At 39.6% G+C, this 21276-nt stretch overlaps 1 protein-coding gene across 2 annotated transcripts in view; it reads left to right on the top strand.

The window, feature by feature from the left end:
• The window catches only part of DYM (dymeclin), a 385794-nt gene that overhangs the window by 314621 nt on the left and 49897 nt on the right, over window positions 1-21276 (top strand). For both annotated transcript variants that reach the window (XM_059893759.1, XM_059893758.1), the window contains one exon: window positions 6954-7067. In XM_059893759.1, coding sequence (XP_059749742.1) covers window positions 6954-7067 — 114 coding nt within the window. The remainder of the gene's footprint in view (window positions 1-6953; window positions 7068-21276) is intronic.

The following is a 21276-nucleotide window of genomic DNA, read 5'->3' as shown; positions in this document are numbered from 1 at the left end:
CTGTAATAGATGATAAATGATCATGTTGTAATACATTGTTTGGATTATTTAGTTTTAAATGTTTAAACCACATCAAAAACCATTTGCTCCTTTTCTCTTCATCTCATCATTAGCGTTGCTAGCTTTTATTGCATGCTTGCTAAGCATTTACATGCATGATCTCTCTTAATCTTCATTAAAAAACAAACTTGGAAGTATATTTCATTTTAATTTTCAATTACAGTTAAAGAAACCAACTTAGAAAGATTTAACTTGCTTGTGATCACATATTCAGAAAGTGATAGAGCCAGAACTCAAACCGAGGCAGTTTGATAATAAAACCCTTGTTTGTAGTCATCATGCCTGACTACTATCCCCATTCACTAAATGTTCCTACAGTTTCTCATTGGTTTGCCTATTCACTGCCTGAAAACATCTGAAAACAAACCCGGAAATTTACTTTCTCCTTCAAGTTCACTTCTAATAATGTCAAATCAGTCTTTACTCCACCAGTGGTGAAAGTGATGTTCTCTTCTTAGTAACCCGGCTGTTGACATCCTTAAAAATAACCCTGAAGGACCATATTGTTTTTTGAAAGGACACACAAGAACCATGCAAAGGATTTAAACTACATCCATTTGAAACTTAGTCTCCTTTGGAAGAGGTGAAAATTAGAGTAAAGATGAGGAAATAGAAAGGACCTCACTTGTTTTTCTCACAGTATATCACCACATGGAAATAAAAGCAGGGTGTTAAACTGGATTTACATCCAGTGCTCACTTTCCTGTCCTTGTCAGTAATTGGCCACTTACTGACACTCCAACTGTACTCGTGAAAAATGCAGTCCCTGGGTAAACATTTGACTGTGTGCTGTTGTGTAGTTCTTAAAACTAGATAAATATATGCCGAAACATGTTTGAGTCCCTACTAAGTGCTGGGAATGAGGCTAAGTACCTTTACATGATATTACTGATTTATTCTTCTTAAACCAGTAAACTAGTTATAGTTATCCCACTTTACAGATAAGGAAACCAGCAGGCTGAGAGAAGCCTTCCCAGGTGATTTTAACACAGATCCCCACTTAAAAATCATTCCTCTTAGGGAATTCCCTGGCCATCCAGTGGTTAGGACTTGGCACTTTCACTGACAGGGCCTGGGTTTGATCCCTGGTCAGGGAACTAAGATCCCACAAGCCATGCAGCAATACGAAAAAAAAAAATCCTCTTAAATAGTGATCACATGTTTGCATAGGGCTTTATCATTGAGGGCTATTTGCATACGCCCTATGTCATTTGACCCTTAAATTATCCTCGTGAAGGAGGCAGAGCAAGTCTTCAGAGGTGAAATGGTTGGCTCAAGGTCACTTAGCTAGTAAATCACTGAGCCTTGAATCCAGATCTTCTCATTATAAACTCCATATTTTCAACATTCACTTGGATAAACCTAAATAAGATTCCAAATGAGCAGATTTTCCAACAACTTTTTGTTGAATACTATCATCTAAAATAGTGTTGGACACACTGGAGATTCATTCAAAATCATTTTAAACTCTTTTTTACATATTTTGAAAAGAATACCATGAGAAAGATATAAATAACATCTCTACTTTTGCCTCTTTCAGCACTTTACCTTCTCCTTCCCTCCCCTAAATGCTCCTGAAATCTTGGCTTAAGCAAACCTTTGCTATTTCTTCTTTCAGGGAGTTAACCTTGAAAAGTGTTGGTAGAGGAGACTATGAATCTACTGTTATTTTTAGCTGACAGGGAGTTGAGAGTTGATGTTTTTCATTAAGACATTAAGCAATGTTGAATGTCTGAGACAGGAGTGACTAACCTTGGAGTACTTTTAACTTCTGCCGAAGGAGTTAGACATGTGCTTTCAGGTAGCCAAATTACTGTTAGCCACTTGTACATAACCCTCCATTCTAACTCATAAGATGATATGATCTGGCTGAATTAAACAACAGGACAAAATAGAAATACCACACCAAACAAGAGAGGGCATGAAAGAAATTTCATGGCTGAATATAAGTATAGGACAGAGACAGTGAACAACAATAGTTTTGTGGTATAGTAAAGGCAAGAACTATTTTTTTAATCTCTTGACAGTGTAAAATTTACACTAGGTTTTCTGTATTTCCAGACCTGACCGTTCTTATTGAGCTCCAAACTAGCTCATTCAGTTGCCTATACAACAGTCCCACAAATGTTGAACAAGGTTAAATGAGAATTCATTATTTTCTTCAAAAAAAATCAAACACAAAATGAATCTGCTTTTTTTTCTGCAGTCTTCCTTAGCTCTGTAAATGACATCAATATCTACCTAGTTGCGTATGCCCAAATGCCAAAAAAGAAGAAGAAAGAGGAATAGTGAGTTCTACTTGGAATAGGGTTGGGATATTGCAAATCTAAAGACTGCAGTCAGAGAAGACCTCTCTGAGAAGGTACATTTGAGCTCAAACTTGAAGGAGGTAGACAATGAGTTGTGCAGATACCTGGGATCAGGTGGGGTAAAGATGGGAGCATGTCTTTGTCTCCCTCTGGAGCAAAAGGTAGACACTCTTACTGACCATTATAAGAGATTTGGGTTCCCTAAGCTCAGAGTTCTGTTGCTATAATATAACCCACGACATTTGCAGGGGTCATCTGTTCATCTTCAGATCACTTTGTGCAGCCCCACTTACATCAATGGACATATCATTCAGACAGAAAATCAGTAAGAAAACACTGGCCTTAAGTGGCACATTAGATCAAATAAACTTAATAGATATATATATAGAATATTTCATCCAGAAGCAGCAGAATACACATTCTTTTCAAGTGCACGTTGAACATTCTCCAGGGTAGACCACATGCTAGGCCACAAAACAACTGTCAGTAAATTTAAGAAAATTGAAACCGTATCAAGCATCTTTTCCAACCACAATGCTGTGAGACTTGAAATCAACTACAAGAAGAAAAAAATTGCAAAAAACACAGACACGTGGAGGCTAAACAATATGCTACTGAACAACCAAAGGGTCACTGAAGAAATCAAAGAGGAAATTTTTTTTAATCCTGGAGACAAATGAAAATGGAAACACAATGATCCAAAATCTATGGAACAGCAAAAGCAGTTCTAAGAGGGCAGTTTATAGCAATACAAGCCTACTTCAGAAAACAAGAAAAATCTCAAATAAACAACCTCGCCTTACATCTAAAGGAATTAGAGAATGAAGAACAAACAAAACTCAAAGTTAGTAGAAGGAAAGAAATCATAAAGATCAGAGCAGAAATAAATGAGATAGAGACTGAAAAAAATAGAAAAGATCAGTGAAACTGAGAGTTGATTCATTGAAAAGATAAACAAAATTGATAAACCTTTAGCCAGACTCACCAAGAAAAAAAGAGCGAGGGCCCAAATCAATAAAATCAGAAACAAAAAAGGAGAAGTTACAACTGATACCACAAAAATACAAAGGATCGTAAGAGATTACTACAAACAACTGTATGCCAATAAAATGGACAACCTAGAAGAAATGGACAAATTCCTAGAAATGCACAGTGTCTCAAAACTGAACCGGGAAGAAATAGAAAATATGAACAGACCAATTACAAGTAATGAAATTGAATCAGTCATTTTAAAGCTCTCAGCAAACAAAAATCCAGGACCAGATGGCTTCACAGGTGAATTCTACCAAACATTTAGAGAAGAATTAACACCTGTCTTTCACAAACTATTCCCAAAAATTGCAGAAGAAGGAACACTTCTGAACTCATTCTGTGAGGCAGCATCACCCTGATACCAAAACCAAAGACATCACAAAAAAAGAAAATTACGGCCAATATCACTGGTGACCATAGATGCAAAAATCCTCAATAAAATATTAGCAAACTGAATTCAACAAGACGTTAAAAGGGTCATACACCATGATCAAGTGGGATTATCCCAGGGATTCAAGGATAGTTCAATATCTGCAGTATGGAGATTCCTCAAAAAACAGAAAATAGAACTACCATATGACCCAGCAATTCCACTCCTGTGTATATGTCTGAAAAAAACAAAAACACTAATTCAAAAAGATACATGCACCCCAGTGTACACAGCAGCATTATTTATAACTGCCAAGATACAGAAGCAACCTATGCAACCTAAGCAAACTATGAAAACTTCCTCAATCTGGTACTAAGTTTAATTTTTCTGAAAATAATGAAATTAATATAAATTCCTTGAGAAAAGTTGTACATAAATTCATCAAGTAAAAATAGAAGAGTTGTTAGTTGACCCTCAGTAATGTATTAAACTAATGGTGATCACATGTAGGTTTTAACCTGCAGGCTTTCCTAAAATTTACTTTCGGTAGATTTCACTTGCTAGTCCTGACTGGTTTGGGTGAGATGACCTGTGCCACCAAACTCAGTTCTTACAAATTTTTCGCCTATATCAGGCATAAAATCAGGAATATAGACATATAACTACAAAGAAATGTTATTGATCGGATACATTGGTGGGATACTAACATTCATGGGTTTCATCCTTAACAGACTACTTTTACATGTATTATGATTGTTTCCTATGCAGTAGATGGGGCAACTTTTTCATTTTATAAACAAAGATACTGAGATACACCTAATGATAATCATAGTTACTGACATTTTGTGAGCACTTACCATGTGCCGTGCATCATTCTTTGTGCTCTGCAAGTATTAACTTAATTCTAAGAACAACCCCATGAAGCGGGCATTCTATTCTTCCTCATTTATAGATCAGGAAACTAAGACATGGAGATGTTAAATAACTTGCCTAAGTTTATAAGGAGAGCTGGGATTTAAACGCAAGCAATCTGACACCTGATAAGCGCTCCAAACCACTGCACAATTCTACATCTGGAAGAAGTTGAGCATCTTACAAGTCACATGGTTAGTAAGTATCACAGGCAGGACCCAAACTAGGCCTCTGACTTTGAGTAGTTTGTAGTGTACACTACCATGATGTCTTAAATCCATTTAATTATACGTTTGATCAGTGTCTTGTCCCCCAATTACATTGCATCTTTCTCTTTTTTTCCCTTTTATTGAATTTGCTACTTGTTTAAAAAAATATTTTATTGAATTTTTTCCCTTTTATTGAATGTGTACAGTTGCTGTACACATTGCATCTTTCTGGCAGACACAAAGTATCATCTATTTCCTTTGTAAATTCTCTGATTATTCCTTCCACTGAATAGGTTGTCAAGGGTATCATCAGTGTCTTAAGTAAAACACAAAAACTTCAGGTACAACCAAAATTCAAAAAATATTTTCACGGAATTTACTTATTTTACACATATAAAATGTCCATTTAAAAATAAAAAGAGGGACTTCCCTGGTAGTGCAGTGGTTAAGAATCCACCTACCAATGCAGGGTACACGGGTTCGATCCCTGGTCCGGGAAGATCCCACATGCCACGGAGCAACTAAGCCTGTGCGCCAGAACTACTGAGCCTGCGCTCTAGAGCCCGCGAGCCACAACTACTGAGCCCACGTGCCACAACTACTGAAGCCCGTGTGCCTAGAGCCTGTGTTCCGCAACAAGAGAAGCCACTGCAATGAGAAGCCCGTGCACCACAACGAAGAGTAGCTCCCGCTCGCCGCAACTAGAGAAAGCCCACGTGCAGCAACAAAGACCCAATGCAACCAAAAATAAATAAATAAATAAAAAGAGACTTAATTACAATTTATGAAAATCAGTTATAGTACCTGCTGTGTCTAAACTCTTGTGAACAAAATTTTATCCCAGAGAGCTTAAAATCTGACTTGGAAAAAACAAGACCCATAGGCACATGTTGAAAACCAACCTGTCATGGACAAAATAAGCAACTTGCAAAGGAGCTGGTGCCAGCAAACTGCCTGAGATAAAGAAATGATTTATTTGGAATCAACAGCAGTATAGCCAGGCATTGGCTGCCTTTGTTTTCGCTCATTGCCACAGTCTTGCAAGGCACAAGCTTGTTAGGGTTCTGGCTCCAGCTGGGTCTCTACTTTCCAGAATAAATCCATTTCAGTGGCATTTATGTCATATCATGCACCTTCCACTAGAATGGTTAGGAGAAAAGTTATTGTGCATTTGAACAATTAATATATAGGAGAGTAATCCTGAAAGAAAATCTAGAAAAATGTTTGGAAATGACTCTTAGTTAACTTAAAATAATTTACCTATAAAATAGAACACATGTAAATGGAAATACTCAACTTTTTAAGAAACATAAATTTTTATATTTTTGCAGGCATCTCTGACTATAAACACTTGTCTATATAGTGTATATAGTCTCTTGAATAAAAAGTGACTTACGGTCTTCTTGATTTATTAACATTGTGGTTTTTAAGTGATTTCCTAAAAAATGATGACAGTCTTTTAGTTTTTAATGACAAGTGTTAAGAGACAGTGTTATTTCCAAATGTTACTGTGTTAGCACCTTGCTACATAGTTCAGGCTGTGCTATGACATGAAACAAAAAAATTACAGCATGCTGTTGATTATCCCTGGTGCTCAGAGGTAAGAGTGTTGTGGATAAATTAAATTGATAAATAATCCCCAAAACATCATTTTAGCCATTAGCTTCAAATTTCTTTCTTATTAAGACTTTTTCTGGACAACTACTATTAAGCCTCAATATTAACAGATATTAAGCTTTAGCTTTCTCTTCCTACCTTCTGATGGGTGCTGCTCTCTAAATGAAATATGAATGCAAGGTGAGGCAGCACAAGAAAGTGCAGAATTCAGGAGTCTGCTTAATTCACAGAATGGATAATCAACCCTGAATATTCAGGGGTTGGCTCTGATTCAGCCATCAAACCCTTTATACAGAGGACTGATTTAGGAGAGCTAGTGAATTAAAAGCCAGGTCACTCGAAGAAATGGAACGATGATCCTTTGACTACCATGTGAGAAAGGCATCTACTGAAAATACCTCTCATACATCTACTTGTTTAAAAAAATAACACTTTACATTCCAGGTGATCACCTTCTTTAGCTCGAGGTTGCTACAAGCTGGAGCTGAGCTGTCAGTGGAACGGGTCCTGGAAATCATCAAGCAAGGGGTCGTCGCACTGCCCAAGGATAGGCTGAAGGTAAGACTGGGGGAAGAAACATACTGTTGTATCCCTTGATGTAAATATTAGTGTCTGAGTGGGCTCTATTCAGAATCATACCACTTACCCAGCACTTGCGCTGGAAAAGGCTCTCTAAACTTGCGCTGCCTACTCTACTGTATACTGACACACAGAACTGTGGTGAAGGATTCTGACAGTTTTCCAGAAGAAATAGCAAAAGGACTGTCTTCACACCACTGCATATCCTATGAGTAACCACTGTATATACTATGAGTAATTCATATATATACTATGAATAAAGGAGCACCTTATTTTTTTAACCCAGTGAAATAAATACAGTCCTGTTAAGTATCATCAAGGGTTGATGGGAAGGTGGTGGTGGTGGTGATGGCGATGATGATCACTACAGCAGTAGCTAATATTTACATAGTGTTTACTCAGTGCTTTTGGGAGGTTCTGAGTGTCTTACATATATTAACCCAATCAATCCTCACAACAGCCCTTTGATGGTAAATAGTGTTATCATCCTAATTTTCAGATGAGGAATCTGGTGCACAGAGAGGTTAAGTAATTAACCCAAAGCCATATAATTAGAAAATTAGGAAACTAGGAGATTCATACCCAGGCCATCTGGCTCCAAAGTCCATGCTCATAATCACCACACTATTTACTGTGTGCCTGGGAGTAGCTATAGAAGAGGATCATTTCATGGAAGAGGTAGGGGAAATATTGTATTTTGAGGAGGCATTTACATTTGTGTGTTAGATATGTTCCTGAAGTGATCTCATGATGTAAAACTCATACTTCAAGACTAATTTTCCCATAGGAAAATATGTAAGGGGGATATTTGGGGGAAGATGCGTGAATGTACAACCTTGCCGCCTATTTTTACCTTAATACTTCTTTTAATTTTTTTCCTTCATTGCCTCTCAGTTTTTTAGAGTGCTCGTTCCTAAATGAACAGCACACAGGGTGTCATAGTGAATGTTTGGCCTTCTTGATAGTGTTTTATCACAACTAGCTTCTGTTCCAAAGTTACCATTTGGGGGGCTCTGTTTTTCAGCACTATCACTAGAACCGCCGCTTAATGAACATTGTAGGATATGAAAATATTTTCAGTTATAATAACAGAGTTTATAAAGCAGCAGCACATTAGTCATAATCACTCGCAGAAGTTCCACTGTCCGTACACAGCCGTGCAGTTCACGCAGTGCTGAGTGAAGGAGGGGTTTCTGCTTATCAGCTAAAATGGCACCACCATGTGGCAAGAGCATAAAACCTGATTACGGTTCACCAGACCCTCCAGCTTTGACTTTACTCTCTTTTCCTGACAATTCCTGAAGTGTAGAGAATTCATATTATTTCCTTTCTTACCTAAAGTAAGACATCTGAGGTCTTTCGGGTTTTTTCTCACTGTTTCAAATTTATTTGAACTCTACCATGTTAACCAGTAGGAAGTGGTGGATCGTGGTGTTTAAGCTAAGTCAAGAAAGAAGTGGAACTATCAAGAAACCATAAGGAAAGGGTAATGCAGAGGAGTCAAGGGAAGGGAGATTTTGATGAGATCAAAGAACCAGCATAGTAGAAGAAATGGAAATTGTGATTAGAGAGCAGTATATTTAGACCAAAGATGTTCAAAAGGAGCAGATCGCCATGACAACACGATCTGGATTCGGCCATGAGTGGGGGACTGAAATGATACAGATGTGAATGAAAGTCAGTGTGACTGAGCCAGTTAATGAACTGGAAGCCAAGGATGGGCCATACACATGGGCATCATAGGCACCCAGGATGATAAGCCATGGGCGGAAAGAAAGACTGAGCCAGATGCTATAGAAAATGAGAGAGAGGCCTAAGAGCCAGTAGGTGGCAGCTATAAGGAGGAGAAGAAGCTGGTACCAGCCTCATATAAACAGAGCTTTGTACTTAAGGGTAGAAGGATAATAGCCAAGCAACAACAGCGAAAGCAAAGAAGACACCAACTGCACCTCCAGACCCTGAAGGCTGGGGAGTGTGAAAGAACAAGCAGCTTTTACTTGCAAAGGCTCCAGGGGTTTGGGAGTCCTGAGGGGAGAACCAAGTTTCAGTTAAAGAGGTGGTGCGTAGAGAAGAGTCAGTGCAGGGAGTGTAGGGAGTGTAGGGATACATCCTAACCGTGAAATTGGGGTTTGAAAAGGCAGTGTAGGGTATGGGAGGCAGGGAAGTAATAGGAGGCTGGACCGGGGGAGAGAAAGCACAAAGAGGAATGGGGACGAAAGTACAAAAGAAGATGGCAATGACCAATGATGAGGACGTACGACATTAGGTTTACGCTTGCCACAAGGTTCCATCAACACTGAGCAAGTCTTTCTCAAGCACCTGCTCTGTGACGGTGTTGCTGTAAGTGCTTGGGCACATAGTGAGCCAAGATCCCTGCCCTTTCAGGGCTCATAGTCTAGCAGGAGGAAACAGACAATGAACAATCAGCGTAACATAGTAAGTAACAAAATGATCTAGGGCACTAGGATGTGATAAATGCTCTGGAAAATACAGAAAAGGTAGAGCAGCTTGAGGGGGTCTGGGAGTATCCGTGAGGATGTGGTGGGAGAAAGTTTTACAGAGAATGGTCCGGGCAAACCGTTAGCAAAAAAAAAAAAAAAAAAAGAGGCGAGAGAATTAGGCGTGCTTATTCAGAGTAGAGTCCTAAGCAGTAGGAACAGCTACTAAAAAGGTCCAAAGCCAGGAGGATGCCAAGCATGTTGAAGAAATAATGAAAAAAACGAAGCAGCTAGAGCTGTGTGAACAAGGGGAGAGGAACAGGAGGTAAATAGGATGATGGGGGTGGGGAGGTGCAGTGACATGGGGAACCAGTGCAAGAGGAGAGACACGATGGGGTTTCAGTTTTAATAGGACCACTCTGGCTGATGTGTTGAGGGTAGACTATAGAGCAACAATGAAAGCAGAGAGATCAGTTAGACTATTGCTTGACTTGGACCACGGTGGAAAGGCGGAAGTGCTAACAGAATTCGTCCAAGAAATTGTCTGGTGGGCAGAGGAGTGCACTTAGGCTTTTTAGGAGATAGCTATAGTCTGCATTGATTACAGAAGCTCCAGGGAATGGTGGCTGAACGTAGGTTCTGTTGGACTGGTTAGAGAACTGGTCTGCAAATACTGGAAGAACTGTTTATGGAAGTGGATTTGGACTTGGACTAGGCGGTCTCAAGGACAACTTTCAGATGTTGGCTAGCTGAGTCTTTCATCATTAGATGCCTGGCTCTGCTTTGCTAAATGTGCGGCTCAACAGTATATGTGAGTCAATCTGCTACTAGTTTCTAGAGGCTGTCTGTACTAGACAATTCAGAGCGAACTTTGGAGGCCACACACCGTAAGACAATTTGGAAAACTTTCAGAGAATCACCAAAATTGTGAAAGAACACAGGGAGTGATTAGGGGAATTCACAGGATCCAAGCAGAAGAGACTTGTCTTCAAGTACTGGAAGAATTATTTACGAAAGCAGATTTGGACTTATTATGTGTGGTCTCAGGAATAGGACCAATGGGTAGAAGGAACTTGCATTTCAGTCCCATAGAAGGGAGAACTTTCTAAGAAATGGAGCTACAGTTGACCCTTGAACAATGTAGGGGTTCAGGGTGCAGACCCTCCACACAGTCGAAAACCCATATATAATTTATCATCACCCCTCTGTATCCACAGTTCCTCTGAACTCACAGATTCAACCAACCATGGATCGTGTAGTACTGTAGTATTTACTGTTGGAAAAAAATCTATGCATAAGTGGATCCACGCTGTTCAAATCCTTGTTGTTCAAGGGTCAACTGTATTTAGAGATGGAATAGGCAACTTCTGGGAAGTGGTGCATTCACTGTCACTGTAGGTGTTAAGAGTAATAGGACGATGGCCACTTGACAGGGATGCAGATAGGTTCCATCTTGCATGAAGCTCTCATCTGCTGGTACTAGCTGGCCAGCACAGTAAATGGAGAAGGATTCTAAGCCTGAGTTCAGGTACAGCAGGAAAAGTGCTGAGATCCATTAACAACGCCTGCCATTGGCAACAGGAGCAGAAAGCCAGGAGCACATGTACAGTTATTTGCCATTCCAATTGTAAGGACTCAAATATTGGTGGGGAAAACCAACTGTGTGACTTTTAAGAACGTTTCCATTCCTAAGAGTATAATTTTGTCTGTGTATATACTAAAATTATCATTCTCCACAAAGCAGGAAACTGCATAAACTTTTGATAACAGTTCTTACTCTCAGAAGATGTAAGAAACAATAAGGAAATATTATTAATCTGGGGATTTTTTATGACAGAGATCACCTTTCAGTTCATAATAGCAGAGGGCATAGTCAGGTTTGTATGCCAAAAGAACATAAATTGCTAAAAGTTGTATATGGTTCATAACAAGAAAAAATGTAGTTCAAGTGGGATGGAAAACAAATAAAATAAAAAATATTAACTATCCAATCACTGATTGTTCTGTGTAAACAAATATGAGAACTACGTTTGTACTGAAGTATCTGTTTTCAACTCTGTATCACATTCGCCTCCTTCTCCAGTCTCCTTTGCATCACAGAGATGCATCCAGAGTACATTTTCCAGAATCCTCCTGTCTGTGTAGTTCCAAATTGCAGTCGGCCAAGGAGAGGCCCACTTGCATGCGATTTGGAAAGCAGAAGAGAAGAAGCCATTATTCTCCAGAGGCAGCTCCTGCCTGGCCTGGTGCTGTAGGCGGCCAGGGTCGTCGATGTCTCCCCAGAGATACTGAGGTTTGCAGCAGCTTGCAGTGAGCTCTCGAGAACCTATTCCAGTGCTGTAGACAGTCTTCTGTCACAGCTTCCCTGATCTTGCCTTTCTAACAGTTGCATAAGCCTCTATTTTCCTTACAAAATCCTTTATACTCGAGTTATAGAGAGGACCTTCTGTTTTCCCTACCAAACCTGTCAGAGAAATAAAACCCCTGATTGCGAACAGAAAGCAATTTAATATAGGAAATTTGAAAGTCATTGAAAGGACTAAGGAAGCCAACTTCAGCAAAAAACAGTGCTGGCTTTCAGGAAATCAGAAGTGGCAAGAATGTCGTCACCGATGGTCTGGCCTGCCTGCAGACATCCATGTGGAGGTCTGCAGGAAGATTGCTAGAAACCACTGTCAAAACGTTTGCTGAAGCCCACAGTCTGCCCACCACTGTTACCAGAGCACCAGTGGCCTCCGTTTCTCTTCTGCCTTCTGAAATACAAGTTCCTCTCCTTGCCACAGTCTAACCCAAAGCCCTTCCGGAGAGATGCTAGGACATGTAGTTTCCAGGCTTTCAGCATGAAAGGGGAAGAAAGGTGCTTGAGTTGCCAACAACGTGGAATACGATCAAAAGAAACTAAAGAAGCAGAATGAGAAGTTCCTTGACGAGCATGGATTTCTTTTAAAGGATACCTGCAAAAGATAGAAAGAATGATACGTACAGAGTCCAGAAGTAATGGAGTGGCATGAACTTACACAAACGTTGTCAAAGACTCGAATTGGAAGGGACCTTTGATCCTCTGAGAGGAGAAAGCAAAGAAAATAAGAAATTGTGGGCCTTCAGCATAGGAACAGTGGACAAGATTACATGATTGATTGATTTAAGCATTCTCTCATTTTCAAATGCTAGTTTATCTCCTTTAGTGAGAATAATCTCCAACTGGAAAAGAGTATATCCTCTAAATAAAATTGAAGCCTAAGGAGGCAAGACTTGTACTCAGAAAACTATAAAACACTGATGAAAGAAATCAAAGGTGACATAAACAGACGGAGAAATATACCATGTTTTTGGATTGGAAGAATCAATATGGTGAAAATGACTCTACTACCCAAAGCAATCTACAGATTCAATGCAATCCCTATCAAACTACCAATGGCATTCTTCACAGAATTAGAACAAAAATTTTTACAATTTTTATGGAAACACAAAAGACCCCGAATAGCCAAAGCAATCTTGAGAAAGAAAAACAGAACTGGAGGAATCAGGCTCCCCGACTTCAAACTATACTACAAAGCTACAGTAACCAAGACAGTATGGTACTGGCACAAAAACAGAAATATAGATCAATGGTACAGGATAGAAAGCCCAGAGATAAACCCACGTATTTATGGTCACCTAATTTATGACAAAGTAGGCAAAAATGTACAATGGAGAAAAGACAGCCTCTTCAATAAGGGCTGCTGGGAAAACTGGACAGCTACATGTAAAAGAATGAAATTAGGACTTCCCTGGTGACACAGTGGTTAAGAATCCACCTGCCAATGCAGGGGACATGGGTTCGATCCCTGGTCTGGTAAGATCCCACATGCCACAGAGCAGCTAAGCCTGTGCGCCACAACTACTGAGCCTGTGCTCTAGAGCCTACGAGCCACAACTACTGAGCCCGCACGCCACAACTACTGAAGCCTGCACACCTAGAGCCCGTGTTCTGCAAGAAGAAAAGCCACCACAATGAGAAGCCCGTGCACCGCAACAAAGAGTAGCCCCCGCTCACCACAACTAGAGAAAGCCCATATGCAGCAACAAAGACCCAACGCAGCCATACATACATACATACATAAATAAATAAATAAAGTTATTTATTTATTTTTTTAAAAAAGAATGAAATTAGAACACTACCTAATGCCATACATAAAAATAAACTCAAAATGGATTAAAGACCTAAATGTAGGACCAGACACTATAAAACTCTTAGAGGAAAACATAGGAAAAACACTCTCTGACATAAACTACAGCGAGATCTGTTTTTGACCCACCTCCTAGAGTAATGAAAATAAAAACAAAAATAATTAAATGGGACCTAATTAAGCTTAAAAGCTTCTGCACAGCAAAGGAAACCATAAACACGACAAAAAGACAACCCTCAGAATGGGAGAAAATATTTGCAAATGAAGCAATGGGCAAAGAACTAATCTCCAAAATATACAAACAGCTCATGGAGCTCAATATCAAAAAAACAAACAACCCAATTAAAAAGTGGGCAGAAGACCTAAACAGACATTTCACCAAAGAAGACATACAGATGGCCAAGAGGCACATGAAAAGATGTTCAACATCACTAATTATTAGAGAAATGCAAATCAAAACTACAATGAGGTATCACCTCACACCAGTCAGAATGACCATAGTCAAAAAATCTACAAGCAGTAAATGCCGGAGAGGGTGTGGAGAAAAGGGAACCCTTTTGTACTGTTGATGGGAATGTAAATTGATACAGCCACTATGGAGAACAGTATGGAAGTTTCTTTAAAAAACTAAAAATAGAACTACCATATGACCCAGCAATCCCACTACTGTGCATATACCCTGAGAAAACCATAATTCAAAAGGACTTACTGTACCCCAGTGTTCATTGCAGCACTATTTACAATAGCCAGAACATGGAAACAACCTAAATGTCCAGCGACAGATGAATGGATAAAGAAGATGTGGTACATATATACAATGGAATATTACTCAGCCATGAAAAGGAATGAAATTGGGTCCTTTGTAGAGATGTGGATGCACCTAGAGTCTGTCATACAGAGTGAAGTAAGCCAGAAAGAGAAAAACATATCATATATTGACGCATATTTGTGGAATATAGAAAAATGGTACAGATGAACCTATTTGCAGCAGGAATAGAGACGTAGATGTAGAGAATGGACATGTGGACACGGGGTGGGCGGGGAAAGGGAGGGTGGGACGAATTGGAAGATTAGGTTTGACATAAATACGCTACCATGTGTAAAATAGATAGCTAGTGGGAACCTGCTGTATGGCACACGGAGCTCAGCTCAGTGCTCTGTGATGACCCAGATGGGTAAGATGGGGTGGGGGAGAGGGAGGTCCAAGAGGGAGGGGATATAGATATACATATAGCTGATTCACTTCATTGTACAGCAGAAACTAACACAACATTGTAAAGCAATTATACTCCAATAAAAAAAAAAAAAAAGAATGGTATAAGCGCTGCCAGCCTTTTTCATCTTAAGGCTCAGATGCACAGTTTCTCACAATGCTGGCAGATATAACCTGTGAGTAAAATTTGAGAACTCAAGCTCAACAATAATACTGATAATGCTACAAGACACTTTTCTAAGCGCTTTATAGCACTATGAGTTGATGCTATTATCCTGATTTTCTAGACAAGGCAACTAAGGCTCAGAGAGGTTCAATTACTGCCCAGATGCAAAGCTGGGCTTCAAACCAAGGCAGTCTTTCTCCAGAGTCCATTTTGTTTACCACTGTCCTGTACTATCCCCTTCCGTGCCAGTAAGACCACACCAGGGTCATTAGGTTCCATCTGAGCATCACATTGGTAAACCAAGATGTGTGCACAAGCAGGTAAAGTTATAGTAAAGAGCCTGTAGGTCACATAAGGTGAGGAGTAGGGGATATATAACCTGGGAAAGAGAGAAAAATATAAAAACTGTGTTCAGCTACTTTAAGGATTATACTGTGAAAGAGGAATTAAGCTTCTCATTTTATGCCAAGGGCAATGGGTAGTAACTGAACAAAGACAGGTATTAGTTCCACCTAAGGAAGTGTTTTCTGACGGGTAAAGTTGTTTAGCAGTCCATATGGGGCTTCATGAAGTAGTGAAGTGTTGTATTCACGATAAAGTCTGGATGGTAAATGTAAAAAGAGCACCAGATGACAAAGGAACTCAAATCTATAACATAGGGGGAAAAGATTGAAAGAGTTCCTGTTAATAAAAAGTTACACAGGATGATCCCAAAGATTTCTTGCAATTCTTATGAGTCTAGAATTCTGTCTTCTAAAATTCCATGAAGAATTTTTGTAGAGCAGTGCTCTAGTAACGTCCTTCTACTATTTAGAGGTCAAGCCCTGTTGCTCCCTGACAAAGTCTGGAGTCCTTAGGCTGCAATTCTAGACCATTCACAGTCTAACCCCAGCCTGCCATTCCAGTCCTTTGCCTCCCTACTTCCCATTAACCCACCCCCACCCGGTGCTCCAGCCAAGCGGAAGTATCTCTGTGCCTTCTTCCTTCCTGCGGTTTTGGATTTACTGACACAATTTTCTTTTCCCAATATACCATTCTCCCACCTTTGCTTTTTGCTTATTCAAATTCTAAGCATTCACTGAAGCCCTTGATCAAGTTAACAACGTTTAGGAAGCCTTTCCTTTTACTTCTCAACCTACCTGTGCCTCCCCCCTCTGAATATCCATTGCATTTTATATTTACATTTTTGGGGACTCCTCTCCTCTTCTACCTTGTATGTAGTTATTTAAATGTTTTCTCTCTCCCACTCACCTGTAACTTCCTTGAGAATAGGGGTCATGTCTTAGTCATCTGCATCCCTTTGATGTCTGGTACATAGGAGTTGCTCAGTAAATGTAATAAGTAGATGAGTGAAAAGCTCACTTTATATATGCTGAAGAGGAAATGGGGACTTCTTAGAATTCAAGAGTTCTGGAGTAAAATTTTCTATCTCCAGACCTGCTTTTCTAATTTTTATTTTACCATCCTCTGTGCCATTTTAATTCACTTAACTGTCTCTCCCTATATGTGTCAGGCACTGTTCTAAACTCTGGATACAGCAATGGGCAAAGTAGACAAAAAACCCTGCCTCTTCATATAGCTTGGTTTTTTGTTTTTTTGTTTCTTGTGGAGGAGATAGACAATGAGAAATAAGTAAAATATTTGCTTTTTTTTTGTACACTAATATTTTATTTTTATTTTTTGTTTTCTTTTTTCTTCTTTTTTTTTAATTGACGTATAGTTGATGTGCAATATTATATAATTTACAGGTATACAATATAGTGATTCACAATTTTTAAGGCGTATACTCCATTTATAATTATTATAAAATATTGGCTATATTTGCTGTGTTGTACAATATATCCTTGTAGCTTATTTTATAATATTTGCTATTTTAGGTAGCAGTAAATAAGAAAAATAGAGGAGGATAGATAACATTGGGAAGCGAGCAGTTTTAGATAGGTTGTCCAGAAGAGAAGATATTTGAATCAATGCCACCTTCATGGTTTTTTTTACATTTTATTTTAAAATAATTTTAGACTTACAGAAAAGTTGCAAAAATAGTAGAGACAGTTCATGTAAACCCTTCATCCAGGATCCGCTGATGCTAACAACACATATAACTGTAGTACAATTATCAAAACCGGAAAATTAACAGAAGTACAATACTCTTAACTAAATTACAGGCCTTATTTGAATTATACCAGTTTTTTTTTTTTTTCTCCCAGTATTCTTATTTCTGTTTCAGAATCCTTTCCAGGACCCACACTGCATTTACTTCTTGTATCTCCTTAGTCTCCTCCAACCTGAGACTGCTCCTCAGGCTTTCCTTATCATTCATGACCTTGACACTGTGGTTGAGTGCTGGTCAAGTTATTTTGTAGAATGTCTCTCAACTTGGGTTTTTCTAATGTTTCCTCATGATTATATTGAAGTTATACATATTTGGCAAAAATACCACAAAAGTGGCATTGTGCCCCTCTCAGTTCATCATACCAGGAGGTACCTGGTGTCAGCCTCTCTCATTGCTGTTGATGTTATCCCTGATCACTCGGTTAATGTGGTGGCTACCAGATTTCTCCAGTGGAAAGTCACTATTTCTCCCTTTGTTATTGATTACTATCTTGGGAGTGAGACTTTGCTAATATCCTGTTTCTCCTCAAACTTTTGCCTTGATTATATCATTCATCAGTGGAGCTGCCCTACACAGTTATTACTGTGGTGTTTACCTAATGAATGATAATTTTATATTTTATTCTGTAGATTATAATTCAATATTATCATTTATTTATTTTGTTGCTCAAATTGTTCTAGCTTTGGCCAGTGGGAGCTCCTCCAGGTTGGCTCCTGTATCTTCCCCAGCCCCGGAATCAACCATTTCTTCAGTGAGCCCTGGTCTCTTTTTTTTTATAATGGTATTTAGGAAACAAGACCTGGGCACTAGGCCCCCCCCTTTTTTTTTTAAACTAGCTGCTTTTTTTTTTTTTTTTTTTACTTTTGGCTTCATTGGGTCTTCGTTGCTGCGCTCAGGCTTTCTCTAGTTGCAGCGAGCGTGGGCTACTCTTCATTGCGATGCGTGGGCTTCTCATAGCCATGGCTTCTCTTGTTGTGGAGCACGGGCTCTAGGCATGCGTGCTTCAGTAGTTGTGGCACACGGGCTCCAGTAGTTGTGGTGCGCAGGCTCAGTAGTTGTGGCACACGGGCTTAGTTGCTCCGCAGCATGTGGGATCTTCCCAGACCAGGGCTCGCACCCATGTCCCCTGCATTGGCAGGCGGATTCTTAACCACTGCACCACCAGGGAAGCCCTAGGCCACCTTCTTCTTAGAACTTTCTGGACCCTTCCACTCACCTGTCCTTTCCCACCTCCTTTCTCTTCTGAGGACAGTTACTGCTTCCTCACTCTGCTGTTATACTCAGGTACTCTTCTTTTGTATCTCTCCCTCCCCTATGATAAACCTTAGCTCCTCTCTTTTTGGATTGTCTCTCACTAGTTTCGTCTTTAGTCCATTTTTTTCCTACTGAATTCCAGTCCCAAATTTTATTTCCTAATTCCTTTAGTGAACACTCCTGGCCCAAGAGCCACTCCATGGGCCATAGCAGATACTGCAAGTTAATTTTGTAGTTCACTATAATACTTACCTTAAAGCAAAATGAATTACAGTGTACAGGCTATATGTTTGAATGTTACTGTGTTGTTCATTTATTATACTATGTTCAGAAAGAAAATGCCCTTTATATTTGAGATCGTAAAATATAAATGAGAAATAGAACTCTTGGTTTTTCAGGATTATGGCTAAATAAATGCAGAAATTAATTGATCTGTGGGAGGTCCCAGTTAACTCTAATTTAGAGCAAGATCCCATTGAAGCCAAGGTCATGGGTAAATTCTTTAGATGGGCCGGTTAATTTTGTTCAGGAACATAGCAAGAAATTGCATTCCTGACTGCAGCTTACCATCTCACTCTGTGGTTGCAAGAGGGACAGATGATGGAGGATGGATGATTCAGTTTAAAAAAAGAGAGAGAAAGAAATCCGTCCCCAGTACTAGAACAGAAACCAAAATTACATTTACTCACAGATGGTGAGTTATCCTCAGTTGGTTTAAATGATAGCACATTATTACCACAGATGTTTCTAGAAAAAAAGACTGTTTATCTTTATAATCAAGCCTTATCTCAATTATTTTAATCATCTTTTTGGATTGTTTATAATAAAACGAATCACTTAAAACCTCTAGAGTTTAATTCACAGAATTCTGCTGTATCTAAAGTTGATTGAAAATTCAAGCTGTGTGTTGAATAATGTTTGTACTATACCACATTACAGCACATTATAGTCTTTTGGGTGGTTCACTAATATATACTGGTAAAATAATTGTCGGGTATGTAATAATAGCTTTGTGTATGAGATTGATGTAAAAGACGTTTCAAATTGGAAATGCTTTTTAGTAAGGTCTTTATGAAAGTGTAGAATAGTGTGCGTACTTACTGATTTGTTCTTTCTTAAAATATAAATTAAACATTTAGAAATTTTAGAACGACCTTTTGGGCTGTTAAGAGAAGCACAGTGCCTCTTACTCCTGAGACATTAGCCAGCTAATGTCAACTGAAGAAGATGAGCCAAAAGTTTTTGAAGTTTCCTTTGAGTTGCAGCACTGAAGCCAAATTTGTAGAAGACTTATTCTTCCAACTTTGGGCAAGTAAACATTAAGATCTGGAAGCCCATGACATAGTAATTGACTTTCAACCAAATAAAATATTTTTCAATCGAATGTTATTTGACATAGCCTTGTAAAATATTTGTGTAATATCCTGTGTGGGAATATATACTCTTTGGATGAATCTGTCTATACAGTTAAACAAGTTGGCTATTCAGAGTAAATAGTATTAATATCATTCTAAACATCCTCTTCTTACGGGTATTGCGTGAAGTCTGGGAAAGGCTATACCAGGTAATTAGTTTTGGGGGGACCCTCCTGCATAAACAGACACACAAAGAACAGGCTCTGAAACCCTAAGATGCTTATTTCTCCTTTCGAGTTTGGAAGGAAATAAATAAAGTTAGTGTGTCCTCCAGGAGCTCAGTTAGAAGATGCAGCTCAGAGTTCTCACTGTCTGCGTGCACAGCAGGGCCTGCCCCTGGCTCCCGTTTGGCCTACTAGTGAGCATTTGGAACGTCATGATGATGGGTCAGAATTCACCCACATCTGTGCAGGTTCTCAGCCACCGTCACACCACCTCGTACGTAATGATGTAAGGGTTCCTGGGCCCCTCTTTTCTTCGGTTTAGTGAATTACCCATGTCATTTGAGGATTAAGAACTTTGCCATATCTAGTGTTTGAAACTCAGGTCATGCTTTTCAGGGGGAATGAGCCAGAAGATAACTTCTCTTTTAGTGTAAATAGGAAACTAGGGAAAATAGGAGTTACTGGCACTAACTGAACTTCTCATTTCATTCACTTAAGACACTTGGCAAATCATAGGATTCGAGTGGCTTGGTGGTTTCACGCTGAGTGATTTTTAAAGCCTTTGTTTTATATCCACCTTTTAGAATACTTTCATGGTTGTTGTTAGTTGCATAAAGAGAAATATAGAAAGTTGACTGAAATTTCAAGAGTTTTTCATAGCCTCTTAATATTGACTCACTTAAAATCTTCCCCCATCTCCTATTAGGAGTCTCTCTCTGTTCCCAGCCCAGGTGTCTTTCGTTTCCCTGTCAGTTCTCTGTCTCCAGAGCAGAATACTGAGTGCCACTGTGGTGTGCCCACCTCCCCTTGGACGGCCCCACTTCAGGGTCCCACAATAACCAATGCTCATGTCCACAGACACACTTTTCTGCGTCCTTACGTGTGCGTTTCCACCCATGGGAATACGACTAGCCAGCCTCCTCCCCTGGGGCTGGGACCCGGCAGTAGCCCTCCAAGTGTCTTCTGATGTCGGCTCAAGTTTAAGAAACATAGCAGTAGATAATCCCCCAGACACACCAGCACTCTCCACCCTTAAGGCCTCTGCTCGGGCTTCTCCTTCTGGCCTCGATTGCTTTCCCCCAGATCCCTGCACACCTCACTCCTGCACCTCCTTCAGGTCTTTACTCACATGAGCAAATGAAGCCTCTCTCTCAGTGAGGCCTGCCTGACCTCCTCGTTTAAATTTCAGCGCTTCCAATCCCCCTAATCCTACTCTACGTTTTCCTTTTCTGCAGCATTTATCACCTAGCATGCTA

The sequence above is a fragment of the Balaenoptera ricei genome, chromosome 14 (genome assembly GCF_028023285.1).
Source record: "Balaenoptera ricei isolate mBalRic1 chromosome 14, mBalRic1.hap2, whole genome shotgun sequence".
Taxonomy (NCBI): Eukaryota; Metazoa; Chordata; class Mammalia; order Artiodactyla; family Balaenopteridae; genus Balaenoptera; species Balaenoptera ricei.
Note: the sequence above shows the minus strand (reverse complement) of the source record. Positions and strands in the feature narration are given on the sequence as shown.